We start from the raw sequence: 18491 nt of genomic DNA on the forward strand, positions 1-18491 counted from the left end.
GGGTCTCCAGACCTCCCTTCCTGATGATAGAAGACATCCGCTATCAGAGAAAAAGACAGAATGAGAGTTACATCAAGCCTGTGGACGTGTGCCAACTCCTAGTGCACAGCGAGTTAAGTGCACTAGATTTCGATACAGTGAAAGTTTCCCACGGGGAAAACAGAACTGATCTTCTAATTTGCAATTTTTCAGTTTCCTAAGGTCATATCCAACACGTATGCATAATTACAAAACTTCACACGCGCTTTAACGGGAAAGAGCTGCGTTCTAAAAATCGTGCTTTCGTTCCTCAGAGGAACGGATGACGTGAGGGTGAATCATTTTTGGCTGCTCTGTCCCTTTAAGAGCGAGTTTGATTTGAAACAAGGTCGTTGTAAATAGACCAACGGGCGGGGGTTCGCGTTATGAGACCAAAGAGGCCACCAAATATTTCAGGAAACGATGTCCGCTCAAACTAGGACAGATCGCGCCGGATTAAGCGTTAATCTGAGCCTACGGCACATGCGCACAAGCGCGCGCTAGCGGTCGTGCTGGACAAGGTGCGCGTTCAGAGGAGAAACTGACGGCTGCGAGCGCGAATCACGAGAAAACATCTCTGAGGAAACATCTCGCTGCCGGTGGAGGATCGATTTCACTTCAGGCTTGAGCGTTATGGAAGACGTTTTCTTAGTTTTGCGCGATCGTTTGCGTGATCTGCTCTCAAACGCGCAGATTAAGTAACTCTTAATTTGAGACGCAAGAGCGGATTTGAGAAACCGACGCGTTTACGGTCAATCTGACCATTACTAGCGACTTGCTTCGGTTTAAGGTAGGTTTGTCTTCTTAAACAGTTACTACAAGAGGTCTATTATGAGTGAAACTGTAACCTGACTTTGACAAAATATAGGCGAAACGTTACTTTCTGAAATTTGGAGGCTTTTTCTCAATGACGTCAGGCTGCTAATCTAATCTGCAAGAGATTAATTCCTTATATTTGTTTATTTGTTATTTGTCTGTAATGAATAGCTGCTACACATTTTCACATTAGTTTTTAATCTGGTTGTTGTATTAATATATAATTTTTGTATGCATGCATTCATGCTTTTATTTATTTTCTTATCCTGTTCATTTATTTTCTATTCTAATCTCTTGATTTGTTTATTTATGCATTCATTATTTATTACTTATTTTATTTATGCAGTAAATGCATTTGAAGTCACATTTTAAGCACATGATCTGTAATCTGTTAACAAGATTTTAATTAAATGAATTAAATGTAAAATATATTTATTCATTTATTATTTTTAAGCATGTATTTATAGATTTATACATTTATGTAAGTAGTCACACATTTATTGGTGCATTTATTTATTTACTTATTCTTTTAGTTAATTATCTGCATTATTTCCCAAGTCATTTGCTAGTTGCACAGGCTTTCAGATCTAATCTTTATCCGGTATTCTATTCTAATCTGTTCTGGTCTGGTCTATTCTTCACTATTTTTTGTCTATTTCATGATTTATTAATTCACTATGCTCTTGTGACCCAGTTTTGTGCCTCTTTCTGTTAATGGTTGGTTGTTCAGGGCTGTTCTCTGGATTGGGACAGTAGCCAAAAGAGGTGCCCTACAACAAAAATGTTCCAAAACACCCTTGAGTGCAATAAATCCCTCCTCACGCATACTGATCAGCCTCCAGATAGATGCTGTCAAGTGGTTGTGTAAAGGACAGATCTGTTTGCACGAACCCACTGGAATGTTAGATCCACATTTATTCCCATTTGTTGACTTTCTGTCTGATGTTTAAAGAAGACAGACTAAACATTTAATTCTGTTCAAAATATATCAAGGGTCCTTACTTAAAGAAATTAATTTACATATATATATACAACCCGAATTCCGGAAAAGTTGGGACGTTTTTTAAATTTTAATAAAATGAAAACTAGAAGACTTTCAAATCACATGAGCCAATATTTTATTCACAATAGAACATAGATAACATAGCAAATGTTTAAACTGAGAAAGTTTAAAATTTTATGCACAAAATGAGCTCATTTCAATTTTGATTTCTGCTACAGGTCTCAAAATAGTTGGGACGGGGCATGTTTACCATGGTGTAGCATCTCCTTTTCTTTTCAAAACAGTTTGAAGACGTCTGGGCATTGAGGCTATGAGTTGCTGGAGTTTTGCTGTTGGAATTTGGTCCCATTCTTGCCTTATATAGATTTCCAGCTGCTGAAGAGTTCGTGGTCGTCTTTGACCTATTTTTCGTTTAATGATGCGCCAAATGTTCTCTATAGGTGAAAGATCTGGACTGCAGGCAGGCCAGGTTAGCACCCGGACTCTTCTACGACGAAGCCATGCTGTTGTTATAGCTGCAGTATGTGGTTTTGCATTGTCCTGCTGAAATAAACAAGGCCTTCCCTGAAATAGACGTTGTTTGGAGGGAAGCATATGTTGCTCTAAAACCTTTATATACCTTTCAGCATTCACAGAGCCTTCCAAAACATGCAAGCTGCCCATACCGTATGCACTTATGCACCCCCATACCATCAGAGATGCTGGCTTTTGAACTGAACGCTGATAACATGCTGGAAGGTCTCCCTCCTCTTTAGCCCGGAGGACACGGCGTCCGTGATTTCCAACAAGAATGTCAAATTTGGACTCGTCTGACCATAAAACACTATTCCACTTTGAAATAGTCCATTTTAAATGAGCCTTGGCCCACAGGACACGACGGCGCTTCTGGACCATGTTCACATATGGCTTCCTTTTTGCATGATAGAGCTTTAGTTGGCATCTGCTGATGGCACGGCGGATTGTGTTTACCGACAGTGGTTTCTGAAAGTATTCCTGGGCCCATTTAGTAATGTCATTGACACAATCATGCCGATGAGTGATGCAGTGTCGTCTGAGAGCCCGAGGACCACGGGCATCCAATAAAGGTCTCCGGCCTTGTCCCTTACGCACAGAGATTTCTCCAGTTTCTCTGAATCTTTTGATGATGTTATGCACTGTAGATGATGAGATTTGCAAAGCCTTTGCAATTTGACGTTGAGGAACATTGTTTTTAAAGTTTTCCACAATTTTTTCACGCAGTCTTTCACAGATTGGAGAGCCTCTGCCCATCTTTACTTCTGAGAGACTCTGCTTCTCTAAGACAAAGCTTTTATAGCTAATCATGTTACAGACCTGATATCAATTAACTTCATTAATCACTAGATGTTCTCCCAGCTGAATCTTTTCAAAACTGCTTGCTTTTTTAGCCATTTGTTGCCCCCGTGCCAACTTTTTTGAGACCTGTAGCAGGCATTAAATTTTAAATGAGCTAATTAAGTGGATAATAGTGTAAAATTTCTCAGTTTAAACATTTGCTACGTTATCTATGTTCTATTGTGAATAAAATATTGTCTCATGTGATTTGAAATTCCTTTAGTTTTCATTTTATTAAAATTTAAAAAACGTCCCAACTTTTCCGGAATTCGGGTTGTATATATATATATATATATATATGATAGTAAAACACATTAATGGAGTCCTAAGATTATAACTGTCCACATTTGCATACAGAACCACAATATAGAGCATAATCTAATCGCTGTTGTTTCTCCTTAGATTGAGCCAGATGCTGCTGAAAACTGACTTGAGAGGACATCTTTCTGAAAACTCATCAAAAAACCATCATCTCTTTTATATTCAGACTGTAGGATCGACAAAGTGATCAATGTTTGTTCTGAGCCAGGATATGCAAACACATCAGAACCAGACCCGAAGTCTTTCGGCCTGGTTTGGCGTTAACAGGATCGCTCTGAAGTGGTCTGAAGTTACAAATCATCTCCCATGACCTACTGAGCCATGCTTTTCAGCCTCCTGTGTTCCCAATATGGCAAAATGTGAGCTTATTGAACTGCAGGACTTGACTCCGGATGACCGCATCGAGTTAGCGCCCCCTAGCGGCCCTCAACCCGGCGCGGGGCCCACTCTAGACAGGTGGAGTAAAGAGAAGGTGGTGCGGATGGTGGGGGAGCATGTGCGTCTGGAGGACCCTGACTGGCTGACGTGTAAACCGGGATGGGGACACGACTTCCAGCCCTGCAGCCAGACGCAGCTGAGCTGGTGCGACCTCTGCGGAGAGTTCATCTGGGGCCTGTACCGCCAGAGCCTCCGCTGCACACGTGAGTCATTAGGAGATAATCGAGAACATTTACACTGCCATGTCTGTCTTCTGCTGCTGTCAAGACAATCTGGCCCTCAGAGAGCTTGAGTCAATAGGAAAAGGATGTTTAGACAGGGAAACAGACAGTTCAGAAAGCGTCCTATGTTGGATAGAGATTGTGTGGGGGTGTGTTGTAAATACATGGTTAAAAAGTTTAAGAGGAATCAGTCAATAATGTCAGTTTAGTTATGGTAAGTTAGTCACAAAACATAGCAAATAAATATCCAACATAAGCATAAATACTTTAAATGCATAAATACAATAATTAAATTAAATAACCTCATACAGATTAGATGTTAAAATTCATGCAGTTAATTTAATGTAATAATGCAAATAGAATAGGCAAATAAAAAATACTAATACATGTATTACTACAATGTAAATCTATAAAGAAATTAGGGCTGGACAACGATCAGTCGCATCCAAAATAAGCGTTTTTGCATACATAATATATGTGTGTGTACTTTGTTTATTTATTATGTCTGTATAAATGCACATGCATACATGTATATATTTAAGAAAAATATGTTGTGTTTCTATATTAAATATATTTATATAATATAAATGATATGAATGTAAATATTTTCAAAATATATACTGTGTTTGTGTCTTCAATATATACATAGTAAATATACACAGTACACACACATATATATATATTATATTATGAACAAAAACTTATTTTGGATGCAATTAATTGTGATTAAGCACTAAAATAAATGCATAATAAACAATTAATAAATTCAATAAATAGTTTAATACCTGAATTGTGTGTTTAATTGAATTGTTTCATTATGAAAAATGAATAAATAAATGAATGGCATGCAGATTAGTTGTTAAAATATGTGCAACTGACTTCGAATGTATTTCAATAAAAAACCTGCATAAACAAACAACAGAACAGATACAATATAGAAAACAAAGAACAAAAATAGTAAAGAGAAAATAAATAAATGCATAAATAACTGCATTAATTCATAAATGAATGCTTTAGCAACCACCTTAAACACTTTAGCAATTCTCTGGCAACATCCCAGAATATCTTTTGGTGTTATAACAGTGAGACTTGCAAGTACTACCCACATTTTCTTAAGAAAAGGTAAAAAATATATAGTTTCCTTATTTCTCTTGCTTCATAATTGGTGATCAAATAGTAAAACGATCATAAACAGCACTGTGTTTACACTTCGTAAGGCCTTGAGAAAAATGGGTCAGTCGAAACCAGACCACAGATGGATGATTTATTCATCAAGTAACCCAGAATATACATCAGCATGACCAGCAGGCGGCGCTGTACATTCAGACCCTTCTGGACTGGAAACGCTTGACCTCTCTGTCAAAGGTTCAGTTTGTGCCACCAAAAAACATACTTTTGATCTCTTAATCTGCAGCTCTGTGAATGTAGAACTGTATTTAAAGGGACAGTCACCCAAAAAATCAAATTCCGTCATCCTTTACTCAATCCTCAGGTTTCTAACCAGAAAGAGTTTATTTCTTCTGTTGAACACAAAAGAAGATATTTAGAAAAATGTTGGCAACCAAAAGCTGACAGTAGCCATTGGCTTCCATAGTATTATTTTTCATACTATAGAAGTCAGTGGCTACCGTCAACAGTTTCTTTACCCGTATACTTCAAAACAGCTAAATTTCTAAGTATTTGTGGTTTGGCTCTGTGAATGAATGAATGAACATTTCTGTTTTTTAGACTGTAGTTACACTTGTCACTACCGCTGTCAACCCTTCATTCAACTGGACTGCAGCTTGAACTGCGACGCCGTCGGTGAACAACTAAACTACTGCGAGGACACGATTGAGACGGACACTAATGTGGTGAGCGAACTACTAACACCATACAGAGGAGAGTTTACTAGTCAGTGTAAATCAGAGATGTGCACAGACATTACATTTAAACCTAATGAAATCGTTCCACCCTGTCATCTGTCGCTAGACGTAGAGCAGCGTCTCAATGCACCAGATGCCATTAGCGTGTGTTTATTACCGTGCTGCATACGCGCAATTTACGACAGCGCTGCAGAGGAGCAGCTGCTTACGCTTTAGCTTTTGAAATGCAAATACATCTACTATCCTGACATCTCAGACTGATTTATTTTTTTATGTTTTCTGAAAATGTGGAATTTATTAACCATGTCTGTATATTTAAAGTTGCATGGGATATTTGGTTTATAATGAGCTATTGTTTAGATAATAATGGAAGGTTCTAGTCACAGTGAAGGAGGGATCTGCTACTGATTTTCAGTGTAAGTGAGTGTGTGTTGAGTTATGGATTGAGAGTGATATGGTGACAGCTGGGTGAATGAAGTAAGCAGCTCAAGTCACTGCTGCTTCACAAGGGAGTTCTTATCTAATTACAAATGTGCAGATCATCTTAAAATCTCATTTGGCAATGCAACATTTGGTTGATGGTTTTTCTTATACTACAAATCCTTAAATACTCACGAGGCTTTTTCCAGCCGCACATTTTATGCAGATGGCATAGAATTATGAAATATTTATATATGTATATATCCTCCTGAAACCCAGCAATTATGCCTGTAATAATAATAGTAATTATTATTATTATATGTATTTGATATGCATAATAATGTAAAATATTTTTATACTGTTATTTACTATCATGAGTGTATAATTTAATGTAAATGTTAATTGCATGTAATAAACTTTATTTTAATTTTACATGTATTTCATTATTTTATAATTTTATGTAAATTATATTTTTAATTTTCAGCAGTATTGATTAAGTGATTTGTTTGTTTGTTTCACAACTTTTCTGTCATATCAAATGTTTGTTAATTTTTATAATATTGGATATAATTATTATTATTAATAATAATATTATTGATATATAAGTGTTTATTATTATTGTTATTATTAAATATACCTTTTATATACATAAGAGTATAAACATATTTAAACATACATTTATAGTATTATTTACTATTATAAATGTTCTATTTAAAATAAATGTTATATATTTGTATAATAAATATTGCTGTATGTAATTATTTTTTATAATTTATGTGTAATTATATGTAGATGTAATATTTATTTATTCTATAAATTAGTAATATTGTGGATAATAATAACTGTATATGCTTGATAGTATATATATATACATATATATATATATATATATATATATATATATATATATATATATATATATATATATACCGTATATAAAGTACATTTATACTATTATTAATTATAAATGTACTATTTAAAATAAATGTCATACTATATGTAATTTTTTATGTAGTTTAGCAAATTGCTAATGGATATAATAAAAACAGCAACAACAATAATAAATGTTCTTATTTAAAATATATTCATACTATTATTTACTATTATAAACACTATTTAAAATACATTATATATTTGTAATATATTACAAATATATTACTGTAATAATTATTATATCAATATAAGTAGGTGTAATTATATTTTTATTGATTAGAAAATATTTAAAAACGAAATTGTAAACATGTTTTAAACAGCAATCTTATCTTCCATTGTTCTGCGGGGTTTAAGGGGGAGGGGCAGGACTGGATTGTGGGAGGAGTCTGTGTGCCGTAAACTCCCGGGGGCGGGGCTCAGTAGAAGGGTGGGGTTTCAAATCACGCCTAACGGTTGCTTCCCGGTTGCACGAGGTCTATCAGACAGCCACATCATCCTCCTTAGACACAGCGGAAGTTAACGCGCAGACCCGGTGCGCTCGATTTCGGTTTGATAATAATGACGGACTGCGAACGGTTGGACATGACGTGGGGCAGCAGCGCGAGCAGCGGATACTGCAGCCAGAGCGACTCCGAGCACGAGCTCGAGCAGTTCTACACCGCGCGCACCTCACTCAGAAAGACCAGAAGACGCAAGGAAAAAGTAAGACAGTGGTTCATGGTCATACAAAATACAATATTGACCGTCCTTGTGCGTTATTTTTGCGTTTTTAGGCGGCTTCGCGACTTTATAGGCCAGTTCGAACGGGGGAAACTGAACTAATGTTAACGGAAATCCGATGCGCGCGCGCGTGCGTGTTTGTTTTAAATGACGCGCTGGGGGGGTTTCCTCTTCTTTAGATGATGTCATGCTGAGTAGCACCAGAGACAGTTTATAAAAAGGACTTTGGTAGCACATAATCAATTTAAAAACTTGATTCTTAATTAAACCTTAAATACTAATCATGAAACCAGCTTTTTATTCAAAGATAAAACTGGACCAGATTTATTTTTCTTTATGTGACATCAGTGAAAAACTTTATGTATTGTTTTAGTGATGCTAAAAACCAAATTTTTGTGGAGTTCGTCTTATCCCATTTAAAATAGGCTATATTTTTTTAGATAAAAGCTGTAATTGTATTTATTATAGGCCTAGAGTACGTGTTTATTAAATTACATATTAATTAACTATTTAAACTGAATATTTATTTCAATATATATGGTACGTTTCACAGTACAGCTTTACAAATTTAAAAACAATTTAAGTAGTTATTACATATTATAAATATATAATAAATACGATACAAATGATAAATAAAACTACTTTTTGGCTCTCAAATGAAGGAATATAATGTTTTACACGTGTGAAGTTTCAGAGGTAATGAACTGACTGAAATCTGAAAGCATTTAGAGTCGACATGAGTGTGTGTGTTTGTGTGTGTGTGTGTGAGTGAGTGAGTGAGTGTGTGTGTGTGTGTGTTTGTGTTTCCACTTCCTGCCTGCTATTTGTGGATGAGGGCGGGTTGTTTTCTCGGTGAGTGTGAGTAAAGGCATCCAGCTGGATCTGAAAGACTGTTTCAAACTCACTTTTTGCCTTGGAGTCAGACTGAGATTGTTCTGCTCTACGAACACAACCAGCTATTGTTGTTAAGTTGCATAAGAGTCAGACATGTTTTAGACAAGGTTCTTCTCTTTATTGAAAGGTTATATTATCCTCAGAAAAACCCATAAATATCAATATATCAGTGTTTTGGACAAGTGGTCAAGTTGTGTTATATCATTGCTCTTTTATTGTCTGCTAAATGTAAATGTAGTATCTTGAGGAATACATCAGCCACTCTGAGTCGGTTTAAGTGTCTTTGCCGTCCTCTTGTGGTCATCTGATGCTCATGTCTTCTTGTCCCACAGGATGAGCCGGTGGACTGCAGGAACCAGGAGCTGACCCTCAGTGAAATACAACAGAAAGTCAAAGAATACAACGCTCAGGTCAACAGTAACCTCTTCATGGTTCTGGTAAAGAAATCTTTCAGTGTTAAAGATGTAAATATAGGTTACACTTTATGTAAATGTGTCCTTGTTACAGTGTAATAATATATTTAAGTACTGAGTAATATTAACTACATGTGCTTCCTATATATGGTTATGGTTAATATAAGGGTTCGTCTTAAGGCCCGTTCACTCCAAGCATGATAACTATAAAGAAAACGATAAAGATATAGTTCAAAAAATCATTCTCGATAATAAAGAATAGCAGAGTCCACACTACAGCTATAACGATAAAAGCACGGAGAAACGATATCGTTGGAATCTCTTCCAGAAGGACTTTTTCCAGCTGATGAAGGGTTAAAAACATTGACAGCCAATCAGAATCAGTCCTGCTGTAACGAGCTGGAGAATTTAAAGCGGCAGACAAGCGTGCGCTTATAATAAACAGATGATATCATTCGCTGGTGTGGATGCTAATATTGTTATCTTTAAAATTATTGGTGTGAATGGTGCTTTAGGGTTACTTGCATGCAATTACGCAAGTGTAATTACACAATTATAATATAAAAATAAATATAATTACATACAGTAATGTGACATTACTAATTATCAATACTATTTCTTATATATAAAATACATAATTTATTTAAAAAATCGTTATACATAATTTACTTTGTGGTGTTCGTATTGTAATCATTGTATTAATACATAAATGTAATAATATATAAATATAATATATATAGTATTATATTAGTTACACTTAGCTATTTTATATATTTGTGGTATTTGCTGTAAGTGTTAAGCTTCAGAGTAAAAATGTTTGTGGTCCTCCCCTCAGAACCGTGATGGATCTTACACTGGCTTCATAAAGGTCCAGTTCAAGCTGGCCCGGCCCGTGTCTCTCCCTCCTCCCCGGAGCATGTCCTCCTCCTCCTCCTCGGGACGGGATGACAGTTGTCAGGAAGACAAAGCCCTGAAGCAGCGCACCTCATTCTACCTGCCCAGAGACACGGTCAAACACCTGCACATCAGCTCCAGCACGCGCAGCAGAGAGGTCATCGAGGCGCTGCTGAGGAAGTTCACCGTGGTGGACAATCCAGCCAAGTTCTCACTGTTTGAACGCAGCGAGCGACACAATCAAGGTGTGGAGATCTTCTCAACATCCATCCTTACAGGAAACAATAAATACATTATCAAATAACACATTTCATGTTTTCTTTCTCTTTATAGTGTACTTAAGAAAGTTAGCAGATGACGAACGTCCGCTTTTCCTGCGCCTGTGTGCTGGACCCAACGAGAAAGTCCTCAGCTTAGTCCTTAAAGAGAATGAAACGGGGGAAGTCAATGTGAGTACACAACCTTCTGACTGGAAGTCCTCTGAAAAAGTACCAATTTAAATATGCTAGTTTTTTTAATGCACATTTGAGGGATGAACAAGATGTTGTTTCTTCTGGCAGTGGGACGCGTTCAGTTTTCCTGAACTACAGAACTTCCTGCGCATCCTGCAGCGGGAGGAGGAGGATCACGTGCGGCAGATCGTGCGGCGCTACGCTCTGGCCAGAGACAAGATGAAAGAAGCTCTTAAGAACTTCAGCACGCCGGGCTGAAACAAGCTGCTTCTTATACCTCACAAACGAGAGAAAACAAGAAGACAGCGTACTGTTTGAATCCAGAGAGTGTGTGGAAGAAACCTTTGTCCTGCTCTGAATGTGAGACGGCTCAGAGGTCAAAGGGAAATGAGAGCGAGAGAGACGAGAAGTGTGTGTTTAAGCGTGACTGGTGAGCGTGAGAGGAGTGTGACGTTAAACTGAGTGGAAGAAATGCTGCGGTCGTAGCTGTAGATCCAGGTGTGGAGTGACATCATTCCAGTGTGGGCCACAGATGGTCGTCTGTGGTGAATGAAATGCATCAAAGCAGATTATAGAGTATTTTTAGCATCATTTATACATGTAATAGAGGGGGGGGGGGGTTATTTGAATGTCTATTAAAATAACACACTTTAGTGATACAATACTTGTCAGATATTGAAGCACCCATGTATATGTTGGATATTTACTGTAAATTAAGTGAAATTAAATAAAATATTTTCCCCTTTGAAATTTTGAAAACTGTTTTTGTAGTGTGCAGGAGCCAATAAATTACAGACTTTTAAGTTAAAAACATAAATGTAATTAAATACATTTAATAATGATGATGAAACTAAGCACTTCTGTTACATAAGTGAAAAGGGAAATCATTTAGATTCCAAAACATTCTCTATTTGAGAAAAGAATACTTTACAGTGCCAACATGTAATTAAGAAAGCGATAATTTTGATTCAAAATGATTTATTTGTATAATTTTGGTTAAATAAAGATAAATGGTCTCAAAATCTTTGTTTTGATTATATAATGGCTTTAAAAAATAAAAATCAAGCGACAGTAAGACGAAATATTATGATAATAAAAAATGTGACTAGAAAAAAAAATACTTTTATTCTACAAATAAATCTTGAGCCTTTATTTTGTCAGTTCTCTCACCGTCACATGTAACTTCCGGTTTTGGCTGAGCGTGTCTTGATTCACTCTGATCTGATGCAGCGGTTCTTTTGTGAGTGACTTTACACACTCAATAAATCTGTTCAAACCGGCGTCAATCCGCGTTATTTCCACTGCCCTGCTTCATTTAACACCAGGAGACTTAATACAAGTAAGTGTCATCGTTATACACGTGAATTATTTTATGTTTTAAACTCAATTGTTGTAGGTCATTATGATGTTAGCCGCATTAGCATGAAAGCCACATCAATTTAGACTATTAGAAAATTAATGAATTAATTAATAACAATACTTGCATGCAATCATGTTTGATTAATTAGGTCTAAGAACTTTAAATCTTGTTTTAGGTAAGTTATTTGGCTGTCAAACACAATCTGTCATCTTTTTTAATGCTGAAGGTGAAAATTTCTGTTGCATAACCTATTATATAAAATGTCACTTATTAAGATTTTAAGACAACTTAGAATGAATTTCCTTCAATGAAGAGTTTTAGTGGGAAAGCAAAGCTCACGGGTTTCCCATGGCATAAAAAGTAGCCATATTTCATCATGACTGACATTATCAGATTCATGACATCAAATAGGTCAATGTTTAACAGTGTGAGCTCAATAACAGTTTATTGTTTCTTCCTCAGAGCTGTAGGGGCATCCCGAGTGTGACCCGAGCGGGAGGAGAATGTTCCTCAGCCCATGATGGGCGGCAGCGGCTCTAAAGGTAAAGGCTATTGGCCCTTCTCAGGTTCAGGTGGAGGAGATGAGCCTGTAAAAGACGGCCAGGAGCAGAGCCTGGCCCGGGTGCGCAGTGTCCGAAATGCCACCCCATTCGTGTTTACCAGGAGGAGGTAAATATAACCACAGCTCCTGGCATGTGACTCGATTTCTGACAGCACCACTGGACCCACGTGACACATACACTGACAACAAGAAACAGATCGTCTGAAACACACACGTTCTTGAAAGTTACCTTTTCAAACTGTTGACAGTCACTGAGGTAGCTGAACCTTCAGTGTTAAGTAAAGGATAAAGTACACTAACTAGGATACATTATTCCAAAATAAACCTTGACCGGCTGACTATACATTACTCCTCTTATTTTGTGACTACTTACTAAATAAAAATTTAAATTCTCTGTATCTACAGTACAATATATTACATCAAATTTGTTGTATCTGCAAAATGTTAATTATTTTACCAAGATTAGAGCGTTCATACAATATGTGTATTATAGAAAGATATTTCGCCTAAAACATGTTTACATATAGTCCGAAAGAGACAACAATAGTTGAATTCACAGTCTCTTGTTTGTTTTGAACAGTAAAACTGCATGCTGTTCTTCAGAAAAATCCTTCAGGTCCCACAAAGTCTTTGGTTTTCCTGCATCTTTTGCATATTTGAACCCTTTGCAACAATGACTGTATGATTTTCAGATCCATCTTTTCACACTGTGACTGAGGACAACTGAGGGGCTCATACGCACCTATTACAAAACTTAAAATGCTCACTTATTTATTTAATAGTAAACCTTTAAAATGTAATTAAGAAAACACAGATTTTTCATTAGAGGTCAACTGATTTATATATATTTCTCCAAATCTTAAATTTATTTATATATATATATGTATATGTGTATATAGATGTGTATATATATATGTATATGTGTGTATATATATATATATATATAATTATGTGAAAGTCAATATTAAATAATTGGTGTGTCACGCGTTGCAATACAAAACACATTCGTTTAGTGCATGTTTACATTGAAAAATTATATAAAAAATCCCATTCTGGCCTTTCAGACCAAGAGCAATAACTATACCTATGAAGTTTTAATATTCTACATCTCTGAGGCTCCATAATTCTAACAATGATGACACAGAGGAACGAAATTGTTGGAATCATTTTCAGAATGTTTTTTTTTTCCGGCTAATGAATGATAGAATCATTGACGACAGCCAATCAGATTCAATCCTGCTTTTAAGAACTCAAACATTTAAAGCGGCAGATGACAAAAACTCAGCTCATGATTATAATAAAGAGAAAAAGTCATTGTGCGTCGGTGTGAATGAACGCTAATGTAGTTATTATTATTGATGTGAAGAGGCCTTTATACTTGTAAAGTGTATTATACTTTGCATACATATGTTTCAACTTGTAACGTTATTCATGTTTTTTAGCTCTTTGTACTTCGATGAGGATGGCGACCTGGCCCACGAGTTTTACGAAGAAACATTAGTAACGAAAAATGGCCGCAAGAAAGCCAAACTAAAACGAATCCACAAGAATCTCATACCTCAGGTAAATCAGCATGGGAGTGTTTTGCGAAAGTGTGTTTGAATTGAATTGAATTGAAATGACAATTCTGTGATAACGATAAATTTTTTTTTCACATTTTTCCATAGGGAATCATCAAGTTGGATCACCCTTGTATCCACTTCGATTTTCCGGTCGTCATCTGTGAAGTTTGATGCTGTTGGTGACCGCCCGCTGGATCCCAGACACGCTTGCTGTGTAGCGCCCCCTTGTGTTCGGAAGGGCTTGACGTGTGTATGTGGACTCCTGGCAAACAAGCCGCGAGACGCTCTGGCTGTTTGACTGAGAAGAGGCTGCGGCCTGACAATGATGTCCTGACTCTTTGTTTTCCCATAATCCTCCACATGATAACTATTATGGGCTGTATGGCCAAGACACGAAGTGTGGTTTGTATATGAGTGTATGTTTGTTTGTATGTGACCATAGAAATTAGGGAATATTTAGCGATGTTCGACTTTTATCAGAAGCACATCATGAAGGACTCTGGAGGACCCTTCTAGAACGTTCCGTTTAGAATTTTCGAAGAAGCCCTCGGAACGATAAGGTTGCATTTGAATGCTGTAATTCATGGCTATTGTGTAACATCAGAGCTCCACAGATCATAAGGATGCGATGTTCGTAGAAATAAACCTGGGTTAGTACAATCGTGAGCAAAACTACAGCCTGGATTTTGCATGTAGTTCCTTATAGACCCCATTCTGCTTTCTTTTCAGCCAGTAGAAGAGAATCAATGGCTGTTTACTATGCTTTGATTTGTTTGAATGCTGATTGGATGATGGAATTGCTGCTGCTCCTTGATTGGACGGTTGAGTCTCTTGACTAACACAGTGCTGCCAGTCACTGGGGGAAGCCCCGCCCTCTTCTCACTGTTGTTTCTGTCGTTATTTATTAGAGTTTAAAGGATCAGATGGCATTAAAGAAAATACCACGTATGAATGCACATAAAAATGTGTTTGTCTCGATGTTATTCAGTAGCAAAACAGAATATCAAGTGGAAATGTAGGTGAACCAGATTCTATGTGGATTTGAGTGGAAAAGAAGGGCTATTATATTATATAAATCTGCTAAATTGAAATATCACTATAGGCATTGTCTAAAAATGTTTAAATTATTCCTACTATTGAATATTACATAAAATGCTATGTATAGAAACTGACATCATTTGAACCCTTTTTGCAGCATGACTTAAAAGTAAAATTCTATTTTTCTTATTTCTTCTTACACAAAATGTATTATTCAAAAACTTAAAGCTATTTTATCTCTCTGCCAGTTGACTGTCTTTCCCTCGTGTGGTCTATTTTTCTCAACGGTCCTCTACTCGAGCTCTCCTGTTCTTTCCACAGGACTAAAATCAACCTTTGCCTGGTTTCATTAACAATGTTCCACCCACAAACAAAAGAGCTTGCTATTTTCTGCTGTAGGAAACTCTTATTATTACGAAGACTGTTTTCCAGCAATGAAAATCTCTGAGCTGAACTGAAGCACTGGCAGAAGCTCAGGAAAAATCATTTGGACATGAGGGAAGTCATATTTATAGGATTATTGCTAAATCAAGCCTCATTATTGCTTGAAGAGATTTGAACAAATGGCTAACACTGAAGCTTACACTAAAGTCACATACAAACTTAAAACAAAGGACGATCAAGTTTTAATAATCATGTATGACAGTAAGGACGAGTACAACTATTACGATAACAACCACTGATCTATAATAGAGATCTGTGATAACATTTTTGTAATCACTTTAAAAACGTCTTCTTTTCGAACTGATGAATGATGAAAACACTGAATGCTGAAGAATGCATCCTGGTTTAAACAGAACGCTAGCATGCGTTGATCGACGCTAAAGTAGACTTTATCTAGCTCCTCCCCTTTTCAACGCCGCGGTAGTTGTCCTCCGTTTCAGTATTGGCAAATTAGCAATTGTGTTGCCAAATTTAGCAACCTTTCATATTACCCTAGCTAATTTTCTTCCAAAAGCACCTAGCATCAAATTGAGCCATTTTTAAAATTTATTTGCCAACTTTTGAAGTTATTCAGACAATAAAAAAGCACCATTTTCTATCCAAATTACACAAAAAGAGGAAACCAAAGATGCCTAGCAGTACACATATTGATGGTTGCTCTGTCAATTCTTCGTCATCAGTTAGGAACCTAGGTAGGTGTGCTACTTGATCGCAATCTTTTCTTAGAAAGCCACGTTTCTAGCATTTGTAAAACTGCATTTTTCCATCTCAAAAATATATCTAAATTACGGCCTATGCTCTCAATGTCAAATGCAGAAATGTTAATCCATGCCTTTATGACCTCAAGGTTAGATTATTGTAATGCTTTATTGGGTGGTTGTTCTGCACGCTTAGTAAACAAACTACAGCTAGTCCAAAATGCAGCAGCAAGAGGTCTTACTAGAACCAGGAAGTATGACCATATTAGCCCGGTCCTGTCAACACTGCACTGGCTCCCTATCAGGCATCGCATAGATTTTAAAATATTGCTTATTACTTATAAAGCCCTGAATGGTTTAGCACCTCAGTATTTGAATGAGCTCCTTTTACATTATAATCCTCTACGTCCGCTACGTTCTCAAAACTCAGGCAATTTGATAATACCTAGAATATCAAAATCAACTGCAGGCGGCAGATCCTTTTCCTATTTGGCGCCCAAACTCTGGAATAACCTACCTAACATTGTTCGGGAGGCAGACACACTCTTGCAGTTTAAATCTAGATTAAAGACCCATCTCTTTAACCTGGCATACACATAACATACTAATATGCTTTTATTATCCAAATCCGTTAAAGGATTTTTAGGCTGCATTAATTAGGTAAACCGGAACCGGAAACACTTCCCATAACACCCTATGTACTTGCTACATCATTAGAAGAATGGCATCTACGCTAATATTTGTCTGTTTCTCTCTTGTTCCGAGGTCACCGTGGCCACCAGATCCAGTCTGTGTCCATATCAGAGGGTCACTGCAGTCACCCGGATCCAGTACGTATCCAGACCAGATGGTGGATCAGCACCTAGAAAGGACCTCTACATCCCTGAAAGACAGCGGAGACCAGGACAACTAGAGCCCCAGATACAGATCCCCTGTAAAGACCTTGTCTCAGAGGAGCACCAGGACAAGACCACAGGAAACAGATGATTCTTTTGCACAATCTGACTTTGCTGCAGCCTGGAATTGAACTACTGGTTTCGTCTGGTCAGAGGAGAACTGGCCCCCCAACTGAGCCTGGTTTCTCCCAAGGTTTTTTTTCTCCATTCTGTCACCGATGGAGTTTCGGTTCCTTGCCGCTGTCGCCTCTGGCTTGCTTAGTTGGGGACACTTCATCTACAGCGATATCGTTGACTTGATTGCAAATAAATGCACAGACACTATTTAACTGAACAGAGATGACATAACTGAATCCAATGATGAACTGCCTTTAACTATCATTTTTGCATTATTGACACTGTTTTCCTAATGAATGTTGTTCAGTTGCTTTGACGCAATGTATTTTGTTTAAAGCGCTATATAAATAAAGGTGACTTTGACATTGACATATCACATGAATTGAGTTAGCGGTTATTTGCAATTGTTGAATTTAATAATAATTTAATAATTGTTAATTTATGATGCTCTTTGTTAGTAGCTTGTACCTGTGATTGTTGATCAGTTAGTACACTGTAAGGAAAATGGAAACGATACTAGTAATTTTCCAGGACATTATCCATTGTAACCCTGTAACCCGAAAACACAGTGCGTAATTTATAATGCAGGTAAAAAAATAAAATAAAATACAGACAATTCTTCCAAATTAACGTAGCAGATTGTGCCGTTTTTACAGACTTTTCTCAGAGTGTAGCATTTTAACTACTTAAAACACAGCTTTAAGCATAATTGTTGAAAATGTGTAGTTTCTAGTTTACAATCTATTAAATATCTTTTAATTGTAATTGAAAATGTGCAAGCGTTCAATAATACAATGTATTGAAAAAAAAGTTATATTTTAATAATATATTAGGAATATTATTTTACAAAGACATCTAAATTACCTGTTTTATTTGTTTGTTTGTCTTTTGCTGAGATTTGATGTGACAGTTTTGCGTCATGATTACGCAGTGACGTTATCCCAAAATGACATCACAACATCTTTTAGCAACAAATCAACCTTAAGTTTGCAACTTTCTCTGAAAATTAGTTAGTTGGCAACACTGATGGTTGTGCACTGGTTTCTCTTAGGT

The 18491-nt window shown here is 36.7% G+C and overlaps 2 protein-coding genes across 5 annotated transcripts; both read left to right on the forward strand.

The window, feature by feature from the left end:
- Positions 1-397: 397 nt before the first annotated feature.
- Positions 398-11370, forward strand: LOC132159662 (ras association domain-containing protein 1-like). Of its 4 annotated transcripts, none has more exons than XM_059569235.1 (7): positions 398-808; positions 3593-4152; positions 5899-6023; positions 9335-9439; positions 10251-10554; positions 10643-10758; positions 10870-11370. In XM_059569235.1, the coding sequence occupies exons 2-7, from the start codon at positions 3861-3863 to the stop codon at positions 11017-11019; spliced, it is 1092 nt and encodes a 363-aa protein (XP_059425218.1). In that variant the 5' UTR covers positions 398-808; positions 3593-3860; the 3' UTR covers positions 11020-11370. The 4 variants fall into 4 exon arrangements, with proteins under 4 accessions (XP_059425218.1, XP_059425220.1, XP_059425219.1 ...); XM_059569237.1 differs by having other exon boundaries at positions 3678-4152; XM_059569236.1 differs by lacking the exon at positions 398-808 and having other exon boundaries at positions 3475-4152.
- A 566-nt stretch (positions 11371-11936) lies between these two features.
- On the forward strand, positions 11937-15472 carry LOC132159663 (tumor suppressor candidate 2-like). The gene is made up of 4 exons (XM_059569239.1): positions 11937-12100; positions 12584-12790; positions 14126-14246; positions 14351-15472. Exons 2-4 carry the CDS (start codon positions 12639-12641, stop codon positions 14414-14416), a joined length of 339 nt encoding a protein of 112 aa, XP_059425222.1. The 5' UTR covers positions 11937-12100; positions 12584-12638; the 3' UTR covers positions 14417-15472.
- Positions 15473-18491: the final 3019 nt, after the last annotated feature.

Source organism: Carassius carassius, chromosome 16 (genome assembly GCF_963082965.1).
Source record: "Carassius carassius chromosome 16, fCarCar2.1, whole genome shotgun sequence".
In the NCBI taxonomy this organism is placed as follows: domain Eukaryota; kingdom Metazoa; phylum Chordata; class Actinopteri; order Cypriniformes; family Cyprinidae; genus Carassius; species Carassius carassius.